General features: G+C 33.8%; 1 protein-coding gene across 4 annotated transcripts in view; it reads right to left on the bottom strand.

The window, feature by feature from the left end:
- Positions 1 to 17727, bottom strand: part of STXBP5 (syntaxin binding protein 5) — a 165189-nt gene that overhangs the window by 100092 nt on the left and 47370 nt on the right. For 3 of the 4 annotated variants that reach the window (XM_024747979.1, XM_024747980.1, XM_024747981.1), the window contains exons 5-8: positions 15422 to 15556; positions 13592 to 13655; positions 9702 to 9785; positions 2174 to 2297 (exon numbers count right to left, since the gene is read on the bottom strand). In XM_024747979.1, coding sequence (XP_024603747.1) covers positions 2174 to 2297; positions 9702 to 9785; positions 13592 to 13655; positions 15422 to 15556 — 407 coding nt within the window. Of the gene's footprint in view, positions 1 to 2173; positions 2298 to 9701; positions 9786 to 11701; positions 11775 to 13591; positions 13656 to 15421; positions 15557 to 17727 lie in introns of those variants that run through there. The other variant, XM_024747982.1, reaches the window with a different exon arrangement.

Below are 17727 nucleotides of genomic sequence, written 5' to 3'. Positions count from 1 at the left end.
AGCTTAATCAAGGGATCAGAGTATGAGACATCACTAGGACAAATCAAACATAAGCTCCACCTGAGGCTGCAAAAAGAACACATCAATCCTTTTGGGATATTCCTGCTGAAAATGTACAACATGAATCTAAACATGAAAAAACATCAGACAAAACCAAATGGAGGTACATCCTATAAAATAACTGACCTGTAATGTTCAAAATTTATCAGTTAGGAAAGTCAAGAAAAGGCTCAAGAACAGTTCCAGTTTGAATGAGACTAAAGAAACATGACAACTAAATCTATCCTGCATATAGACCCTTTTGATAAACGGCAAAACTTGGTGATATAGGAGAATGTCTTTGTAAGAAACAAATACTGAAATATTTTGGGATGATTGGGCAATATGTTGAAAACTTACTCTCACATGGTCTGAAAGAAAAAAACCTCGTTGTACTAGACTTACAAAAAAAGATAAAAATTTAGATAAACTTAAAACTTTAAAACCAATATTACATATTGCTACCATCTTCAATATTATTTTTATTTCCTTCTGGAACTGAAATTAAAGGTCTTGAAACTACTCATCTACTGTTTTGGTTTTCTGAATTCCTAGGTTCCAGTGGGGTTGGGAGATGCTAAAATGTATGGGAATACTCAGGAGTACCACAAAGATTCGGGACTTAGGCACTAACAGAAGGAAGAACAAAAATATATTAGGGAAAACTGGAACCTACTATCAAAAGGGCTATCTTCTGGAGGCACACATAAATAGACCTGTAGCAAATTTAAAATAAGTGCTTTTCCAGAAGATGACTGCTACCAAAAAGCAGTGGTAAAATAAATTACAATATGTGGCTAAAAGAATTATTATTTTTACCAGAAAACAAACAAGTCTAAAAATGCATATTGCTACAGAAAGATGTTTTTAATTTGACTGTTTATTTTCTACATTGTAATAATGCAGAATGTACCAATTTTTTTTTAAAAAGTGGGCATTCATATTTTAAAGCAAACAATGAAACATTAGCAATAACTACAAAAGTACTCTTTCAGTATGCTACCAATTTAAAAAACAGTTCCTTTTTATTTCCCTAAATTTGCTGGTTAAGAACCTCTTAGGGTAGAATTGCGAGAATGCAGATTAATAAAGAAATACAAATTCCTAGGCCTCATCCAAAATTCAAACAAGGTCTTCATAATGTGTTCATAAGCACCCTAATAAAACCTTCATGGAGGTTCTGTATATATTACTTGTACAGAAAAAAGTTAACAAAGCAGGCTTGAGACCGCTATCCCTAGAAAGGTCAGCTTGTAAGATTAGCTCTCTTGGTTGGCAACTAGTAACTTGGCTTTCAAGACAGCTTCCACCATTCCAAGACTGATAAGGGTGGCACACTATGCTATATTATCTATACAAACAATATGGTTTATGACCAATCTCTGCTTTCCTTCTGAGCATCTAAAATTTTGGTACATGCTAAAGCAGAGGGTACCTGTGGACTGACATCAATACAAACTGTGGACTTCTGGGTTCAGGTGAGCTTCGCTGGTAGATAACGTTTCACACATGTGGTAATAACTCATTGCTAGAGGAATTAAGCATGTCCTGTGTGACTCCACTGGGAGAAGACTGTTGGAAGCTTCAACCTGGCTTCCTCCAGACTTCACCCCATGTGCCTTTTCCCTGTATTGATTTTGCTTTGCATCCTTTTGCTGAGTCCTATGAGTCTTCCTAGTGAATCAAACTTGGGGTCATTTTGGAGACTCTGAAAACAATACTTTAATGTATAAAATTACCTTCTTAGAGTTCCAAGTGTTTCAGTACATATTATATATACATTAGCAACTTGCAATTGATAACTTTAAGATGACAACAGTTTAAAGTAAGTCCTATATCACTCACAAAATTATCTACTTTTTGGACTACTGGAGAAAATAATACTCAGAAGATTATGTAACTTCATTTTCTCAAAGCTCATATTTGCAATTTCAACCGCAAATATAGTTATTTGAGATTTTATTTACCTGGTTGTTACAAATTATTTCTATATGTATAAATATTTAAAATTCAGAATGAAAGAAAACCCATCCTTATCATCAAAAACAAACAAACAAACAAATCCAAATGCAAACTCAAAACAGTTTACTGTCCATCACAATTTAGGTGGTATTTAAAAGGGATACATTCTTACCATGTGGAGTTATCGTCTGTACAGGCTTAGCAGGGGATCTCACATTCCATATAGTCAAAGTGCCATCTGAATGACTGCAAATAAATTGTTTTCCTTCATGATGCCAAGCAACAGAGTGGATAGCCTATAGAAGAGGGGTAAAGAATTCCATTTTTAAAAACAAAATTTTATTTAAACACCAAGTTATTCATAATTAATTTTTCATTTTAAACCTTTTCTTATTTCACAAGCTAACATCAATAATGTTAATCTTAAATTCCCATAACTCAGTCCTCCTGTCATTATGAGATTTAATTTGGTTCTGACACTATTTTAATGATTTTTACTTTATTTACTCCTTAAGTGAGCGTAAGGATAATATGATAGTGGTATATGTATTATTGACAAGTTCAGGAAAACAAAATGTATTCTTACAATAAACAATAACTAAACATAAATTACCAAGCAATTATAATCAATATTCCATTGGAAAAACTAGTTGCATTGACAGATGAGAACAAATTTTAGAAATTAACTAAAATTTTAGAATTTTTAGACAAAAATGTACATTTGGAATTAAGGTCAATTAAAAATACCTCAGACTGAGCTTTAAGACAGGTTACCCATTTCTCACAGTAATTATTAAGGTGACTTTTAAAATCTGAAATTTATTTTATATGTCTGAGCCACTTAAAAACTATCTGAAGAATATTTTTTAAGTTTTAAACTTTTAAATTTATTTATTTAAAATTTATTTATCTTTTTAAAAAAATTAAAATTTTTTATAAAATTTTTAAAGGTTACTTTCCATTCAGTTATTACAAGATATTGGCTATATTCCCTGTGTTGTACAACGTTATACAATACATCCTTCAGCCTATCTTACACCCAACAGTTTATGCCTCCCACTCCCTGACCCCTAGATTGCCCCTCCCCCACCTCCCCACTGGTAACCAGTAGTTTGTTCTCTATTATCTGTGAGTCTGCTTCTTATTTGTTATATTCACTAGTTTGCTGTATCTTTTAGATTCCACATATAAGTGATATCATACAGTATTTGTCTTTCTCTGTCTGGCTCATTTGACTTAGCATAATGCCCTCAAAGTCTATCCATGTTGCTGCAAATGACAAAATTCCATTCTTTTTTATGGCTGAGTAGTATTCCATTGTATATATACACCATATTTTCTTTATCCATTCATCTCTTGATGGGCACTTTGGCTGCTTCCCTATCTTGGCAATTGCTATGAACACTGGGGTGCATATAACTTCTAAGGAAACAATCTCATTTACCATTATATCAAAAAGAATAAAATACCCAGGAATAAACCTACCTAAGGAGGCAAAACATCTGTATTATGAAAACTATAAGATGCTGATGAAAGAAATTGAAGATGACACAAATAAAAAGATATACTGTGTTCTTGAATTGGAGGAATCAATATTGTTAAAATGATCATACTACACAAGGCAATCTACAGATTCAGTACAATCCTTATCAAAATACCAATGGCATTTTTCATAGAACTAGAACAAATAGTTTTAAAATTTATATGGAAACACAGAAGACCTTGAATAGCCAAAACGATCTTAAGAAGAACAGAGCTGGAGGAATCATATTCCCTGACTTCAGACTATACTACAAAGCTACAGTCATCAAAACAGTATGGTACTGGCACAAAACAGACACATAGCTCAATGAAACTGGATAGAGAGCCTAGAAATAAATCCATGCACTTATGGTCGATTAATCTATGAAAAAGGAGGCAAGAATGTACAACGGAGAAAAGACAGTCTCTTCAGTAAGTGATGCTGGGAAAACTGGACAGCTACACGTATGGTTTGGCCAACCCAATAAAAGAATGAAATTAGAACATTCTCCAACACCATATACAAAAATAAATTCAAAATGGATTAAAGATCTAAATGAAAGACTGGATACTATAAAACTCCTTGAGGAAAACATAGTCATAATACTCTTCAACACAAACTGCAGCAATATTTTGTTTGGATCTGTCTCCTAAAGTAAAGGAAATAATAGTAAAAATAAACACATGGGACCTAATTCAACTTAAGGTTTTTCTACAGCAAAGGAAACCATCGACAAAATAAAAAGACAACCTACTGAACACGAGAAAAATATCTGCAAATAATATGACTGGTAAGGGATTAATATCCCACATATTTAAACAGCTCATACAACTCAACATCAAAGAAACAAACAACCTGATTACAAAATGGGCAGAAGAACTCAATAGACGTTCTTCCATAGAGGAAATGGAGAGGGCCAACAGGCACATGAAAAGATGCTCAACATGGTTAATTATCAAGGAAACGCAAATCAAAACTACAATGAGATACCACCTCACACCTGTCAGAATGGCTATCATCAAAAGAACACAAATAACAAATGTTGGCGGGGATGTGGAGAAAAGGGAACCTTCATACACTGTCGTTGGGAATGTAAATTGGTGCAGCCACTGTGAAAAACAGTATGGAGGTTTCTCAAAAACCTAAAAATAGAGTTACCATATGATCCAGCAATTCCACTTCTGGGTATATATCCAAAAAAAACAAAAACATTAATTCGAAAAGATACATGCTCCCCAATGTTCATGAAAAATATTTTTATATGACCAAAGTTTGTTACCCTTCAATTTTTTGTTCTGATATTATTTAAATTTTGTCTGTAAAAAATTTAAAAAATCACTCTCCTATGTTCTCTTTAAATTACTTCTTTTTTATTCAAGTTGATACACTTCTTGTTCTTAATGGTCAACAGACTCTAAAAGCTATCCTACTAGAATGTCTTGAACTGCCAAGTGCAGCACAAAAACCATGTAACTGGAAATTAAGAGTTTCACTTACATACAAAGTCATCATTTAGTATCATCATTCAATGTCCATTTATTTGGCTTCCTCATATGCTTATACATTTAAGTTAAATAAAATAATTTAATGTTTATGGATCACATTTTAAAATTTAAATGATGATAGACAAAGACAATCAGCTGTATTTTTATTTATTTATTTATTTTATAAATTTATTTATTTATTTTTATTTTTGGCTGCGTTGGGTCTTTCTTGCTGCACATGGGCTTTCTCTCTAGTTGCAGCAACAGGGGGCTACTCTTTGTTGAGGTGCATGGGCTTCTCATTGCAATGGCTTCTCTTTGTTGTGGAGCATGGGCTATAGGCACACGGGCTTCAGTAGCTGTGGCATGTGGGGCTTAATAATTGTGGCTCACAGGCTCTAGAGCTCAGGCTCAGTAGTTGTGGCGCATGGGCTTAGTTGCTCCGCAGCATGTGGGATCTTCCCAGACCAGGGCTCTAACCCGTGTCCCCTGCACTGGCAGGTGGATTCTTAACCACCGTGCCACCAGGGAAGTCCCTCAGTTGTATTTTTAAATGCCAATATTTAATATCATGTTTTAGGGTCAAAGTATCTCTAACAAAATTCTAAATAAAATCTTAAAATAGTAATAAACTTATTCCAAAATATACACATTACATTCCATAAACTCAATCTTAGAATAAGCAATTTCTTGGACTTCCCAGAAGTCCATGGTGCAGTGGTTAAGAATCCACATGCCAATGCAGGGGACATGAGTTCAATCCCTGATCCAGGAAGATCCCACACGCTGTGAAGCAACTAAGCCCATGCACCACAACTACTGAGCCTGCACTCTAGAGCCTGTGAGCCACAATTACTGAGCCTGCATGCCACAACTACTGAAGCCTGCACACCTAGAGCCTGTGCTCCGCAACAAGAGAAGCCACTGCAATGAGAAGCCCGCACACCGCTACAAAGAATAGCCCCTGCTCATTGCAACTAGAGAAAGCCTGCACACAGCAATGTGTGAATAAAGCCCGCACACAGCAATGAATAAATATATTTATTTGTTTAAAAAAAGTTAAAATAAGAAACTTCTTAGTCGCCTTAATAGATGAAATTATTTCTGTAAAATATAAGTAATGTTAAGAAGCTATACACAAAGTTACTTAAATATATATTTTTTAAAGTGATAAAAGAAACACAAGAGAGGTTTACAGTGTTATCTGGAACTTATAAATAAAAACATTCTAATCTTATATATAAAAATGTGTAACATATACATAAGTATATATATTATATAAAGAGAACTAATAGTTCTACTTAGCTAAAGAAAACAATATACATCTTTAAGAGTACCTTCTATTTTTAAGATATTAAATTATTAAGCATTCCAAAAATAAATACTAGCTAATTACAGGGACCAATAGCTCATAATATTTTGGATAACAGAGAGAAACAAGTAACAGAAAATACCCTACAAAAAGAAATAGCCAAATGTGAACTTTTAAATACAACAAACATGCACAACTTTTTCCATTATTTCTGCAATGTTTAAAGTACAAATACAACTTGATAAAAGATTTTTTTCCTAATAGTCTAATACCATTATTTGTAATACTACATATGTGCTACCCAAGTGTGTATATATATATATATATGCAAACATAAATATCAATAATGTATATATAGTAAACTTTATGCTACAGTAATGTATATACTATGTAAGTATATGTATACTGTGTAGTTGACTCTTGAACAACACGGGTTTGAATCATGCAGGTCCACTTATATCCATGTCCCCTGCATCGGCAGGCGGACTCTCAACCACTGCGCTACCAGGGAAGCCCAGGTTCTACTTTTAAGCAACTGAAATATGACATGCTTTTGTGTAGTTTTCTTCATGTTTCTTCTGCTTTGAGTTCATTGAACTTCTAAGATATCTGTATATTCTAGAAGTTTATAGGGTTTAAAGTCTTCATCAAATTTGGGAAACTTTGGGTCATTAGTTCTTCAAATATGTTTTCTGTCCACATGCTCCCTTCTGAGACTCCTACTACACATATATTAGTCTTCTTGAAGTTGTACCACAGTTCACTGATGTTCTGCTCATTCTTTGCTCATCTTTCATATTGAGTAATTTCTACTGCTATGTGTCTTCGTTAATCAAGCTTTTCTTCTGCAATATCAAATCTTCTGGTAAACCCATCCAGAGAAAATTTTTCATCTTAGACATTTTTCATCTCTAGAAATTACACTTGTGTTTTTGAAGTTTTGCATGTCTTTCCTCAATATTTTCATGCTTTCATTTACCTTTTAGAGCATAAGGAGTCTGTTTAATATTTGTTTTAGTATCCTTGTCTACTAATTATACCATCAGTATCATTTCTGAGTCTGCTTCTATTGACTGCATTTTGTTCTCCTTTTGCATTATATTTCCTGCTTCTTTGCATGCATCATAGACTTTTATCTGGATGCTAATCATTGTGAAATTTATGATGGGTTGTTATACTCTTTTAAAGATTTTTGAGCCTTTTTTCTGGGATGCAGTTAAAAATACTGCTTGGAAACAGCTTAGACTTTTTAAGGCTTGCTTTTAAGCTCTGTTAGGCTAGCTGAGCCAGCCTGTAATGCAGGGCTAGTTTGGCCCCACTACTGAGGCAGTACCTTTCTGGGCACTCCTCCTGATGCCCTGTCTACTACAAGCTTTCTCCATTCTGCTGGGAATGTGAACTACTCTCAGTCCTCTGTGTGCTACGAGAATCGTTCTACCTACTCCTTTCCAGGGGATCTTTTCCAAGCCTCACACCCATGCAGTAATCAGTATTCAGCTGAAGACGCAGGGTGAAGGGCTCCTTGCGAACTTTTAAAACGATCTCTAGGCAGTTCTCTACTCTCTGTTACCTTGTCTTATAAGCTATGGATATCTTCCCCAATTTCCCAACTCTGCCTCCTCAACTTAGGGAGACTGTTGGGCTTATTAAATTAGGTTCCCCCCTTCCCCCTTCATGGGCTGAGACCTGGAAGATCTCTCCAGGTCATAAGCTAAGGCAATTGAAGGGCTCACCTTGTTTCCCCTCTCTAAGGAATCCCTGTTCTACACTACCTGCTAATTTCTAAAAACTGTTCTTTCATGTATTTTTCCAGTGTATTTAAGGTAAGATGGTAAATTCCCTGTGACTCCATAGTGGCTAAAGCCAAGATAACTATTTAAATGACAAAAGCAAAACAAAAAAAAGTCAGTTTTTCAAATGTGCTTTCATTTTGACATAGGAAACAGCTCTACAGGCCAAAGCTTCCAGAGAAATGACAAGAACTCTTTATTAAAAAAAATATTCTTTTAAAATAATTTCAAGATCTTGATTGGTGAACCACAGAATACTTACTAACTAAAAAGCTTTAAATACAAAAAAGCATACAGCTATGAAAGCAAAGGAAATTCTTTTAGTCAAGCTTAAAAGATAATACGCAGACATTTACAAAGTATTCCAAGTATTGCTACAGTTGCTCAAGGTAGTCTGCTTGAGTAACTGAAAGCATCGATATGAACACATGACATATTTCTCAAAAACAAACAAACAAAACCACTTACACATTTCCTAGATCTATTCACTGAATTGGAAATTGTGAACACTCCTGGTACCCAAATTAGGGTCACTAGATACCATTTCACACTGAAAGAAGCCAGTTTCATGGAAAAAGATATTCTAAATTTGGGACAGAAATATATAAGATTAATAGGTATACTTTGTTATAACAGATGGCAAGGAAGCTATCTAAGAGTATTATCACCAGAGGACTTGGGAAACAACTGGAAGAGATTCACTGACCAAAGATGGGACAATTTGAAAATCAATAAGGATAATAACTTCAGTGTACTGAAGCATATGAAATACGTTCAAATCTTTGAGTACATAGTGAAACAGAAAACAAGAACAAATTACCCATCATTAAGATTACTAGAGAACAACCTCTTTAGAGTAAATACTGAAATAAAAAGAAAGAATCAAGCATTTATCCTGCCTTTCCTATCTGAACTGTCCTACTATATAACCAAAAGAGTAAACAAGAAGGTTCTCTTTACTGAAGTGTCCCACATAATAGAGAAGGAATTATAAAATTAGAACTTCCCTATTTTGCAACACTATACACTAACAGATCTAGGTCTTGAACATCATCACTGGCTGCTAATATCACAAACAGACACTAATATTCAACCTGGTAGAAGAACATCAGCATCATCTATGAAATAGTCCTGCTAAAAATGAAACTAAATACGATCATGCCTCAGTAAACCATCCAATTTATAGGAAGTCTGAGGGCAAAAAAAGACAAAATCAATCAATCACAGTCTTTATTTGGATCCTAAAGCAAGCAAACTATAAATATTTACAGCATACTATCACTTGTATAAAAATTTAAAATAGCATACATTTATTAATTTGTTTGTAAATGCAGAAAATATCTCTGGAAGAATACATGAGAAACTAACATTGCGACATGAGGTAAGGGAACCGGATGGCCAAATGATAGGAGTTGCAGAGATTTTTTTTTCTATCTTTTGACCTATTTTAATATATTATTTCATATATATGCAAAAACTGTGCGTTACTGTAATTAAAAAGGTTGCCTAAAAAAATCACTAAGTTCTTAGAGAAGCCGTTCTGAGCTAGAGAAATGACAACAGCTTTTGATTAGCAAAAATAATGTTATTACCTCATCGTAGGTGTATCTGTAGTCTGCTTTCTTTGATTTGAGGTCCCATAACACTACTGTTCCAGATTCAAAGCCAATCAAAAGCTGTAATAAAAGAAAATGCCACATTACCTAGGAATGACATGAATCATATGAAACATTTATTTGCTGATGATAAAGATAATTATCATTCATATGCTTCAGGTATGAAATTATAATATAATTAAACATCTGCATTGCTAATTACTAATCTCATGGATGACATACGGGAATACTGCACTGCATATTTATATGCCTTTGATCATTAGGGATTCAACATATATTATACAACTGATTACTGAAAATGAAAACAGTACCATTTTGAAGTCCAGAGGGTATATTTTCATTAATTAATATAAGTCACCAATAAAAATTAACATTTTCATGTGCTTTAAAGTTTACAGACTTTTCTAATTCAACACATTATCAGGCAATCTCATTTACTCATCTATATATTGATTAGTTCCAAATTATATCTAGCCTAGACCTCTCTCATGAGATTCAGACTTATAATTCCAGTGGCCACATGTTCACATATTTATTCCACAAGAACCTCAAAATAAATGTGTCCAAAGTGAATTCATTATTTTCTTCCCTACCCTCCTTTTCTGGTATTCCCTATTGCAGTGTCTCTCTCAGCATTCTTTCTTTTTTTAAATATTCATTAAGTCGCTCAGGCAAAAACCTTGGAGTCATCATTAACTCTAGTCTCTCCCCTACCAGGTAAAATCATCAAGTAATTTAAAAAGTACACACTAATATCTCTCTAATTTACTTTCCTCCACCTCCAATAACTCTCTCTTGGTTCAAGATACACAAATCTCTTCTCTAGTCTCTGGTCTCTCTGACTCTCCAGTCTTGGCCCTTTTTTTTTTAACCCATTCCATATTGTAGCTAGGGTGATAGTTCTAAAATGCAAATCTGATCATGTAATGTAGCTTTTTGTTTAATAAAACTTTTTAATGCCTTACCATTATTTTTAGATCAAGTCCAAACTGAATAATCTGACCTACAAGATACATCATGGTCTGGCCTCTGCTCACCTCCCCAGCTTTATCCTTTTCCACATCCCTCTTACCCAATACATTCCATTATATCTTTCAGGTCATGCTCTCTCTTACCTTTACGCCTTTGTCCATGCGGTCACCCTAACTGGGCCACTCCATTCAAATGTCATCCTTTTTGCTTGACTAATCCTACTAATCCTTCATGTCATTTTAGCTATCACTTCTTCCTGAAAGTCTTCCTTGACCTACCAAATGTAAGCCAATGTCCTTCCTATGTGCTCCAACAGCAACCTGTACATTTTTTAACCTGAAGGGTCACTAGACAATAAAATAATGTCTTTTTCCTTATCTGAATTCTCTTGCAAACTGAAACACTGGTCTATTTAAGCAAGAACTGGTTTTACCTTGTTTACTACTATACCTCTAACATAAGACAGAGAGCCTGATATGTTGTAGGTACTTTTTTTGTGAATGAACACATTTTTTGTGAATGAATAAGTTCTGGAATGAAATGCATGTTCTTGCCTCACAAACTCTCTACTTTTTACCACCTCCTGCACTGGCATTTTCCAAATCTCAGTATTCCCCCTGCTTGAAACCTTCTCCCTTTTTAATTCACTTTTATTCACTTTTTATTCACTTTTAAGCATTTAGTGTTGCTTCCTTGGGTAAGCCTACTCAATTCCTCTGGACAGACGGAGATGCTTCTTCTCTTACACAAGTAAACGCATTTTCATCTATATGTCTCTAGTATCTAATATACTGCCTAATGCATAGTAGCTATTTAATAAATATTTGTTTAATAAATACATGAATGATTGGTAGCTAGCCAATAACTGTTCATGTGATCTGGAGATATGAACAAATTTGGGGGCAGATCCAGTAACTTTAACTAAATCGCAACTTAGTGGATTTCAGACTACGGGGACATTTGGAAGAACGAGTCATTGAAACTAACAAAATAGATTTTCCCACCTTGGTAGGAAGTACACTTAATTTTCCTAACATAAACTCTTCTTTCTTCGGCAATCTGAAATACATACTCTTTCTGGAAAAAAAAAACAAAACTGGTATTTGTTTCCTTTACCTTTTTCTAGTCCTTCTAAATATCTTGGACATGTATATGGCATTTTCTGATGGGGGAAGTAAGAGAGGAACTTCAGGAATAAGGAAAGAGATGGAAAAATATAAAATTTAAGAATTGATATACAGTATAAACAATACTGGATTGCTTAGGACACAGGTAACTTAAGCTCTAGCCTTAGATCTGCCACTTAGTAGCTATGTAACTTAAAAAAAAAAATTTTACCCATCCAGATCTTAGTAACATAAGAGGGTTAAAGTAAACTTTAACCTCTCTAGCCAGCTGTATCTTCCTAAGAATGTTAGAAATCTATGCCAATAAGTTAAACTTTAATCCCTACAATCTCCTAAATATTAAAAAATAGAAGAACTAACTTAAGGATGTGGTACTTATAAACAGAAAATTGCACAACTAAGGTGCTAATAAATTTGGAAGTGAGAGAAAGCATTTTATGTTAGGATTATCAGGAAAGGTATCATGAAAGATATGTATTTAATCTGAGTCTCAAGATGTGAGTAGGAATTCAGCAGAGAAAGAACAGTGGGAAAGAATTCCAAACAGAGGGACTTATATAAATAAGGGATGGAGGTAGTAAAGAGCAGCTCACACTGAAAGCTTTTGAACAGGAAAGCAATAAGATTAAAATGGCACTCTAGGAAGATTGATCTGGAAATGACTCAAGAATGGGTTGGAATGCCTTGAACTGCAGTGGTCATAAGGAGATTGAATAGAAAAGACACTGCAATGGAAGGACTGAAATGACTTACTGACTGATTCAACGTAGAAGAAAGGGAAGTTTTCAATTCTTCCACCAGGTCTCCCACCCAAAGACTGGCTTTTAGACAATTATCTTATACCAAAAATAAGTAAGTAAAGTGAAGATATAGGTTACTGTAACTTGCTTCATGTAGTTTCTCTCAAACCATACAATTGTATGATATAGGCTAGCTCTAAACAGTACCGTTATCCTTTTGTTTTCCCAGTGTTAACAGAACAGTGTTAACACAACATATAGGCTCTACCACTCTCACTAACTGAGAAAAGGAAAAACCTGAATAAACTTCACAAAATCCAGAACTCTCATTTCACTGATTTCTGATAGTGATTAACTTTCTGGTACTGATGCAGACTAATTTTCATGAAATTTTATAAGTAGAAAAAATATCATTAAATAGAACTACTGAGAGATTGGTTTGAATTAGGAAGTAGAGATTCATGGAAAAGAAAATTTTATTATTATTCAGAGTACTAATGAACCTAAATTAACAATAGCTAAGTAATGACCGCATGAAACTGGTTTCAAGTATAAAAAAATTAAGTATTATTTTTAAAAAGTCTCTATTGATCTAAACTATTTATGGAGAAAAATTTAGGGAAGAGAGATACAGAGGCAACTCTAACATAAGGTGTTATGTGATAAGTGCTATAAAAATTGTTTAACTAGTATAAAAAAGAATTCAAGACCAAAAGAAAATGGTTTTTGTCAGGATTATCAGAAAATAAGGGGAATTATTCTAAATAAGCCAAAAACAAGTTAACAACCTTTAACTGTATTCATTAAATTTTACTTGTTTTAGAGATTTCTTCTTTAAAATGTAAATATTTTAATTTTCACTTGTTCTTCATAATGCATAAATAAGCAATTAAGTATATATGATATACAACCTTTGTTATCAATCTCAACTTTGCAGAGTAAGTGTAGTTCTGGAATACTTTGCATATTTAAAAAATACAAAATTCATGCATTTAAGTAATAAATATATATATTTTTAAAAATCTACCTTTCCTTCATCCATTGGATTATCACTTATATGGACGACAGGTCCTGGGTGAGATTTAGATGACCTAAAAGAAAAAAAGTTAAGATGTTTTTTTCTCAAGTAAAAATTGCAATACTATTACATATTCATTACAATAAGAATAATGAATGGAAAATAAAGATATATTTACAAAGGTTGAAAACATTTCAGCAAGTGATCAGTAACAGATATATAGTTTTCAATATGGATCAAAATAGGAATCAGGAAAAATAGTGACTCTCACAATGATATAAGTCACAAAAATTTTAAATTATGTACACTTGGGCTTCCCTGGTGGCGCAGTGGTTGAGAGTCCGCCTGCCGATGCAGGGGACACGGCTTCATGCACCGGTCCGGGAAGATTCCACATGCTGCAGAGCGGCTGGGCCCGTGAGCCATGGCCGCTGAGCCTGTGTGTCCGGAGCCTGTGCTCCGCAACGAGAGAGGCCACAACAGTGAGAGGCCCGTGTACCGCAAAAAAAAAAAAAAAATTATGTACACTTTCTGTATAGGAAAGAATCTTAAATTTTGTATTTTAGCACAGAAAATTTATTCTCATGGTAGAATTCTCAAAGTTAATATTCTAAAATAAAGCAGCATCTAAAATATTGCTATCTTTATTTTACTCAATTCTAGCCTCCAGTTGGGGCATCTCATCTAGTTACACACTTCATACCAAAAATAAGAAAAATTCCATTATGGCTTTTAAAAAGTCAACAAAATAATGCCACCAATATTTGCTCAGAGAAAAAAGAAGTCATACAGATAAGAATGTAGCTGAGCTGATGTCTATAGAGTAGAAATAAGCAGAAATAACCCATTCATAAACTCTAAGAGTTGAGAGACCAGTCCACTTCATTGAAAGCCACTTGTGAAACCACACAGACACCTGCACCAGGCCTCCCCGCTATATGTTGTGATCAACTCAAAGAACAGACCTAGAAAACCTTGTTCCAAGGGACTGAGAAATAACAATGTTCCTGATAAAGGAAGGAAAACCAAACTTAATACACCATTACAGCTGCAACAACACATTACTTAGGAGATATGCCACAAATTTATCCTTATGTCAAATTCTGTGGAATGCAACAATATGGAACTATTTGTTTAAAAACAAGAAGAAATGGTGAAAATAAACCTTGCCAATATCCTTAAATTCTGATTTTTATATCTAAATAATATAAGAAAAAAATTAGAGAAAGAGATAAGATTCTAAGACAGTGAAAAGTTAGCACTAAAGATCCTTAGGGCCCTATAGCACAACACAGTTTTTGTTGTCATTACTGTTAAATAAAAGCAATCATTACCATATCAAAACTAAGGAAAATTAACTGTCAAATTAATTCTGCAATGTTACACTATAAACATTTACATTACATTTGCTAATTACTAAAACATAGCAAGTAGTGGTTTAGATCAGTGTTTTCTAAACATTGGTGGCAACTTGTTAGTGGGTCATGAAATCAATTTAGTGGGGCATGACCAAGCATTAGAAAGAAAAATAATTAGATGATAAATGAACAGAAAAAAATCTGGAATGTTCTTCACCTAATAAGAATAATGGTTTTATTAAACTTGTGCTATAGCTTATATATATGTGAACATATTTATATATAATACGTATATGTATCTATACAGATATATGTAAAGCATTTAAATTTTCAAACTGCCAATGGGGCAATACTTGCAAAAGGCTGATAAATCTGTATTTAATATTAAAAATTTAATTCTATATTTACTAATTAGCTATTACATAACATTATCATATATGGTACTGATAGTTTCAGATATGGAATATTTGCTCAAACTCACAGTTCAATGGCTTTATTCCACATAATGACGTAGCCTGAGAGTGTGAAGGACTCCACATTGACAATATGTATATTACCTCGTTCAGTGCCCACATAGAGCCACTTACTCTGGAAAGGCAGATGGCAAAACGTAACCCTGCAAGAGAAAATATATCCAAAAAGGAAATCAGAAAAATATCTGGTAAACTTTATTAACTGTATGAGAGGGTTAATAATGACATATACAATTTAGGAAAAGCAAAACAAGATACAATCATCAGATTTATCAACTCACTGTAGTTAATATTCAATTATGCTAATTCAACTTTAATGTCAAATATAAGTCCTTACAGTAAATAGACAGCATAACCTGATAGAAAGAAGATGAGTTTTGACATTAGTATGTGTTTCAAATCTGGCTATGTCATCCACTGTGTTACTTCAGACGTATGACAAATGTAACTTTTAAAGCCACAAAGTGAGTCTAACACATCACCCCTAGGTACTGCCTTATTTCTCAGAAGTTATTAACCACACGAATCCATCTCGGTACCTGTGCTGACTACTCCCTCTACGCAAAATGCTCCTCCTCCTCATGTTCTTCTCCGGTTCAAGATTTAGTTAAAATGCCACCTTCACTCAAATTGATACCTCAACACTTTTGTATCTCTATCAGGCTTGCCTTGTAAGAGAGTCTACCTTCCTCACTAACTTGTAAGCCTTTGGAAGGGCTAAGATCCTCTGTACTTAGGCTTAGACACTGATATTGGAATATACTCAAAACTATCTCCTTCTAAGTCCTGATGATATAAAAGTCCTTCATTGACACATTATAATAATTTACATGCATGTATTAAACTTTATAATCATTCCAACAATATCTAACATTTTCTATATAAGCTCAGTTGACAACAAGGTTAAGAATGGAAAATACCTTGTCCTTTTTGTAGAACTTATTTTTAGGAAAAACAAATAAAGATAGTATGTTATGAAACCATATAATGCTCATTTTTTTCAGACTACCTATTGTGTCTCTCAAAATATACTATTTAAAATTTTAATGGAATAGCCCTTTTAATAATACACAATGATGATAATCACTGCTGAACCCTCAAACTGACAGCAGTCATTAGGCAAGATACAGCATACAGAACATTTGCTATTCCCATTAACATAATTTCATTACAGAGAATTTTCAAGATGAAAACACTTCAAATAAATACATGCAACTCATGGTCTCACTAATTTCTAGAGTTAATGTTCATTTAGATAATTACTTAAGGTTCATCATCTATATTTTTTGTTGAGTGTTTTATATGATAGCATGTCATCTTTCCAAAGGGTTTATGTAAATTTAACAAAGCAAAGAAATGACTACTGAATCAAAAAAACATCTTATAGTACCTTATTACTTCACAAGGCAGTAAGTCCACAGTACCTTTATGAAAACTTTAGGGCCATATAGGTTTCAGAATTCAGAATTTTCCACATTTTACCAAGGTACATAATAAGTATTTATATATTACCTAATATGGTGGTAGCACCTTGTAAACACACTGATTATTTCTGAGGTATAATTTTTGACAGTTTCTTTTACTTGAGATATAATTATCCTATAACTTTAGTTTCAGTCGTACAACATAATTCAATATATGTTATGTATTATGTAATGATCACCACAGTAAGTCAAGTTAACATCCATAGCCACAGGTATAGTAAGAATTTTCTTCTTCCTGTGACGAGGACATTTAAGATCTACTCTCTTAGCAAAGTTCAAATACATAACACAGCGTTATTACCTATAGTCACTGGAGGTTTCTTAAAAAGTTACACCTACCATATGATCCACCCATCCCATTCCTAGGTATTTACCCAAAAGAAGGAAAGCATATGTCTACACAAGACCTGTACACAAATGTTCATAGCAGCTTTGCAACAGACCCAAACTGGAAATAACCCAAATGTCCTTCACCAGGTAAATGGATGAAAAACTTGTGTTATATACTTAGAATATTATTCAGCAGTAAATAAGGACATGCATACAACATACAACATGCATACATGCAATACCAATGAATCTCAAAATCCTTAAGATGAGCAAGAGCCAGACAAAAAAGACATATTTTATCATTCCACATACAATTTATATGCAGTAGAAAATGCAAACTAAGCTACTGTAACAGAAAGCAAATCAATGGTTGCCTGGATTGTGAGGGTAGAGGCCAGTAACAGAAGAGGGGAGAGATTACCACAAGGAAACATTTTGGGGTGATGGGTAGGTTCATTATCTTGATTGACAGTTTGGTGACAGTTTCATGAGTGTATGTG

This window comes from Neophocaena asiaeorientalis, unplaced genomic scaffold (genome assembly GCF_003031525.2).
Source record: "Neophocaena asiaeorientalis asiaeorientalis breed wild unplaced genomic scaffold, Neophocaena_asiaeorientalis_V1.1 scaffold123, whole genome shotgun sequence".
Lineage (NCBI taxonomy): Eukaryota > Metazoa > Chordata > Mammalia > Artiodactyla > Phocoenidae > Neophocaena > Neophocaena asiaeorientalis.
This window is presented reverse-complemented; position numbering and strand designations above follow the sequence as displayed.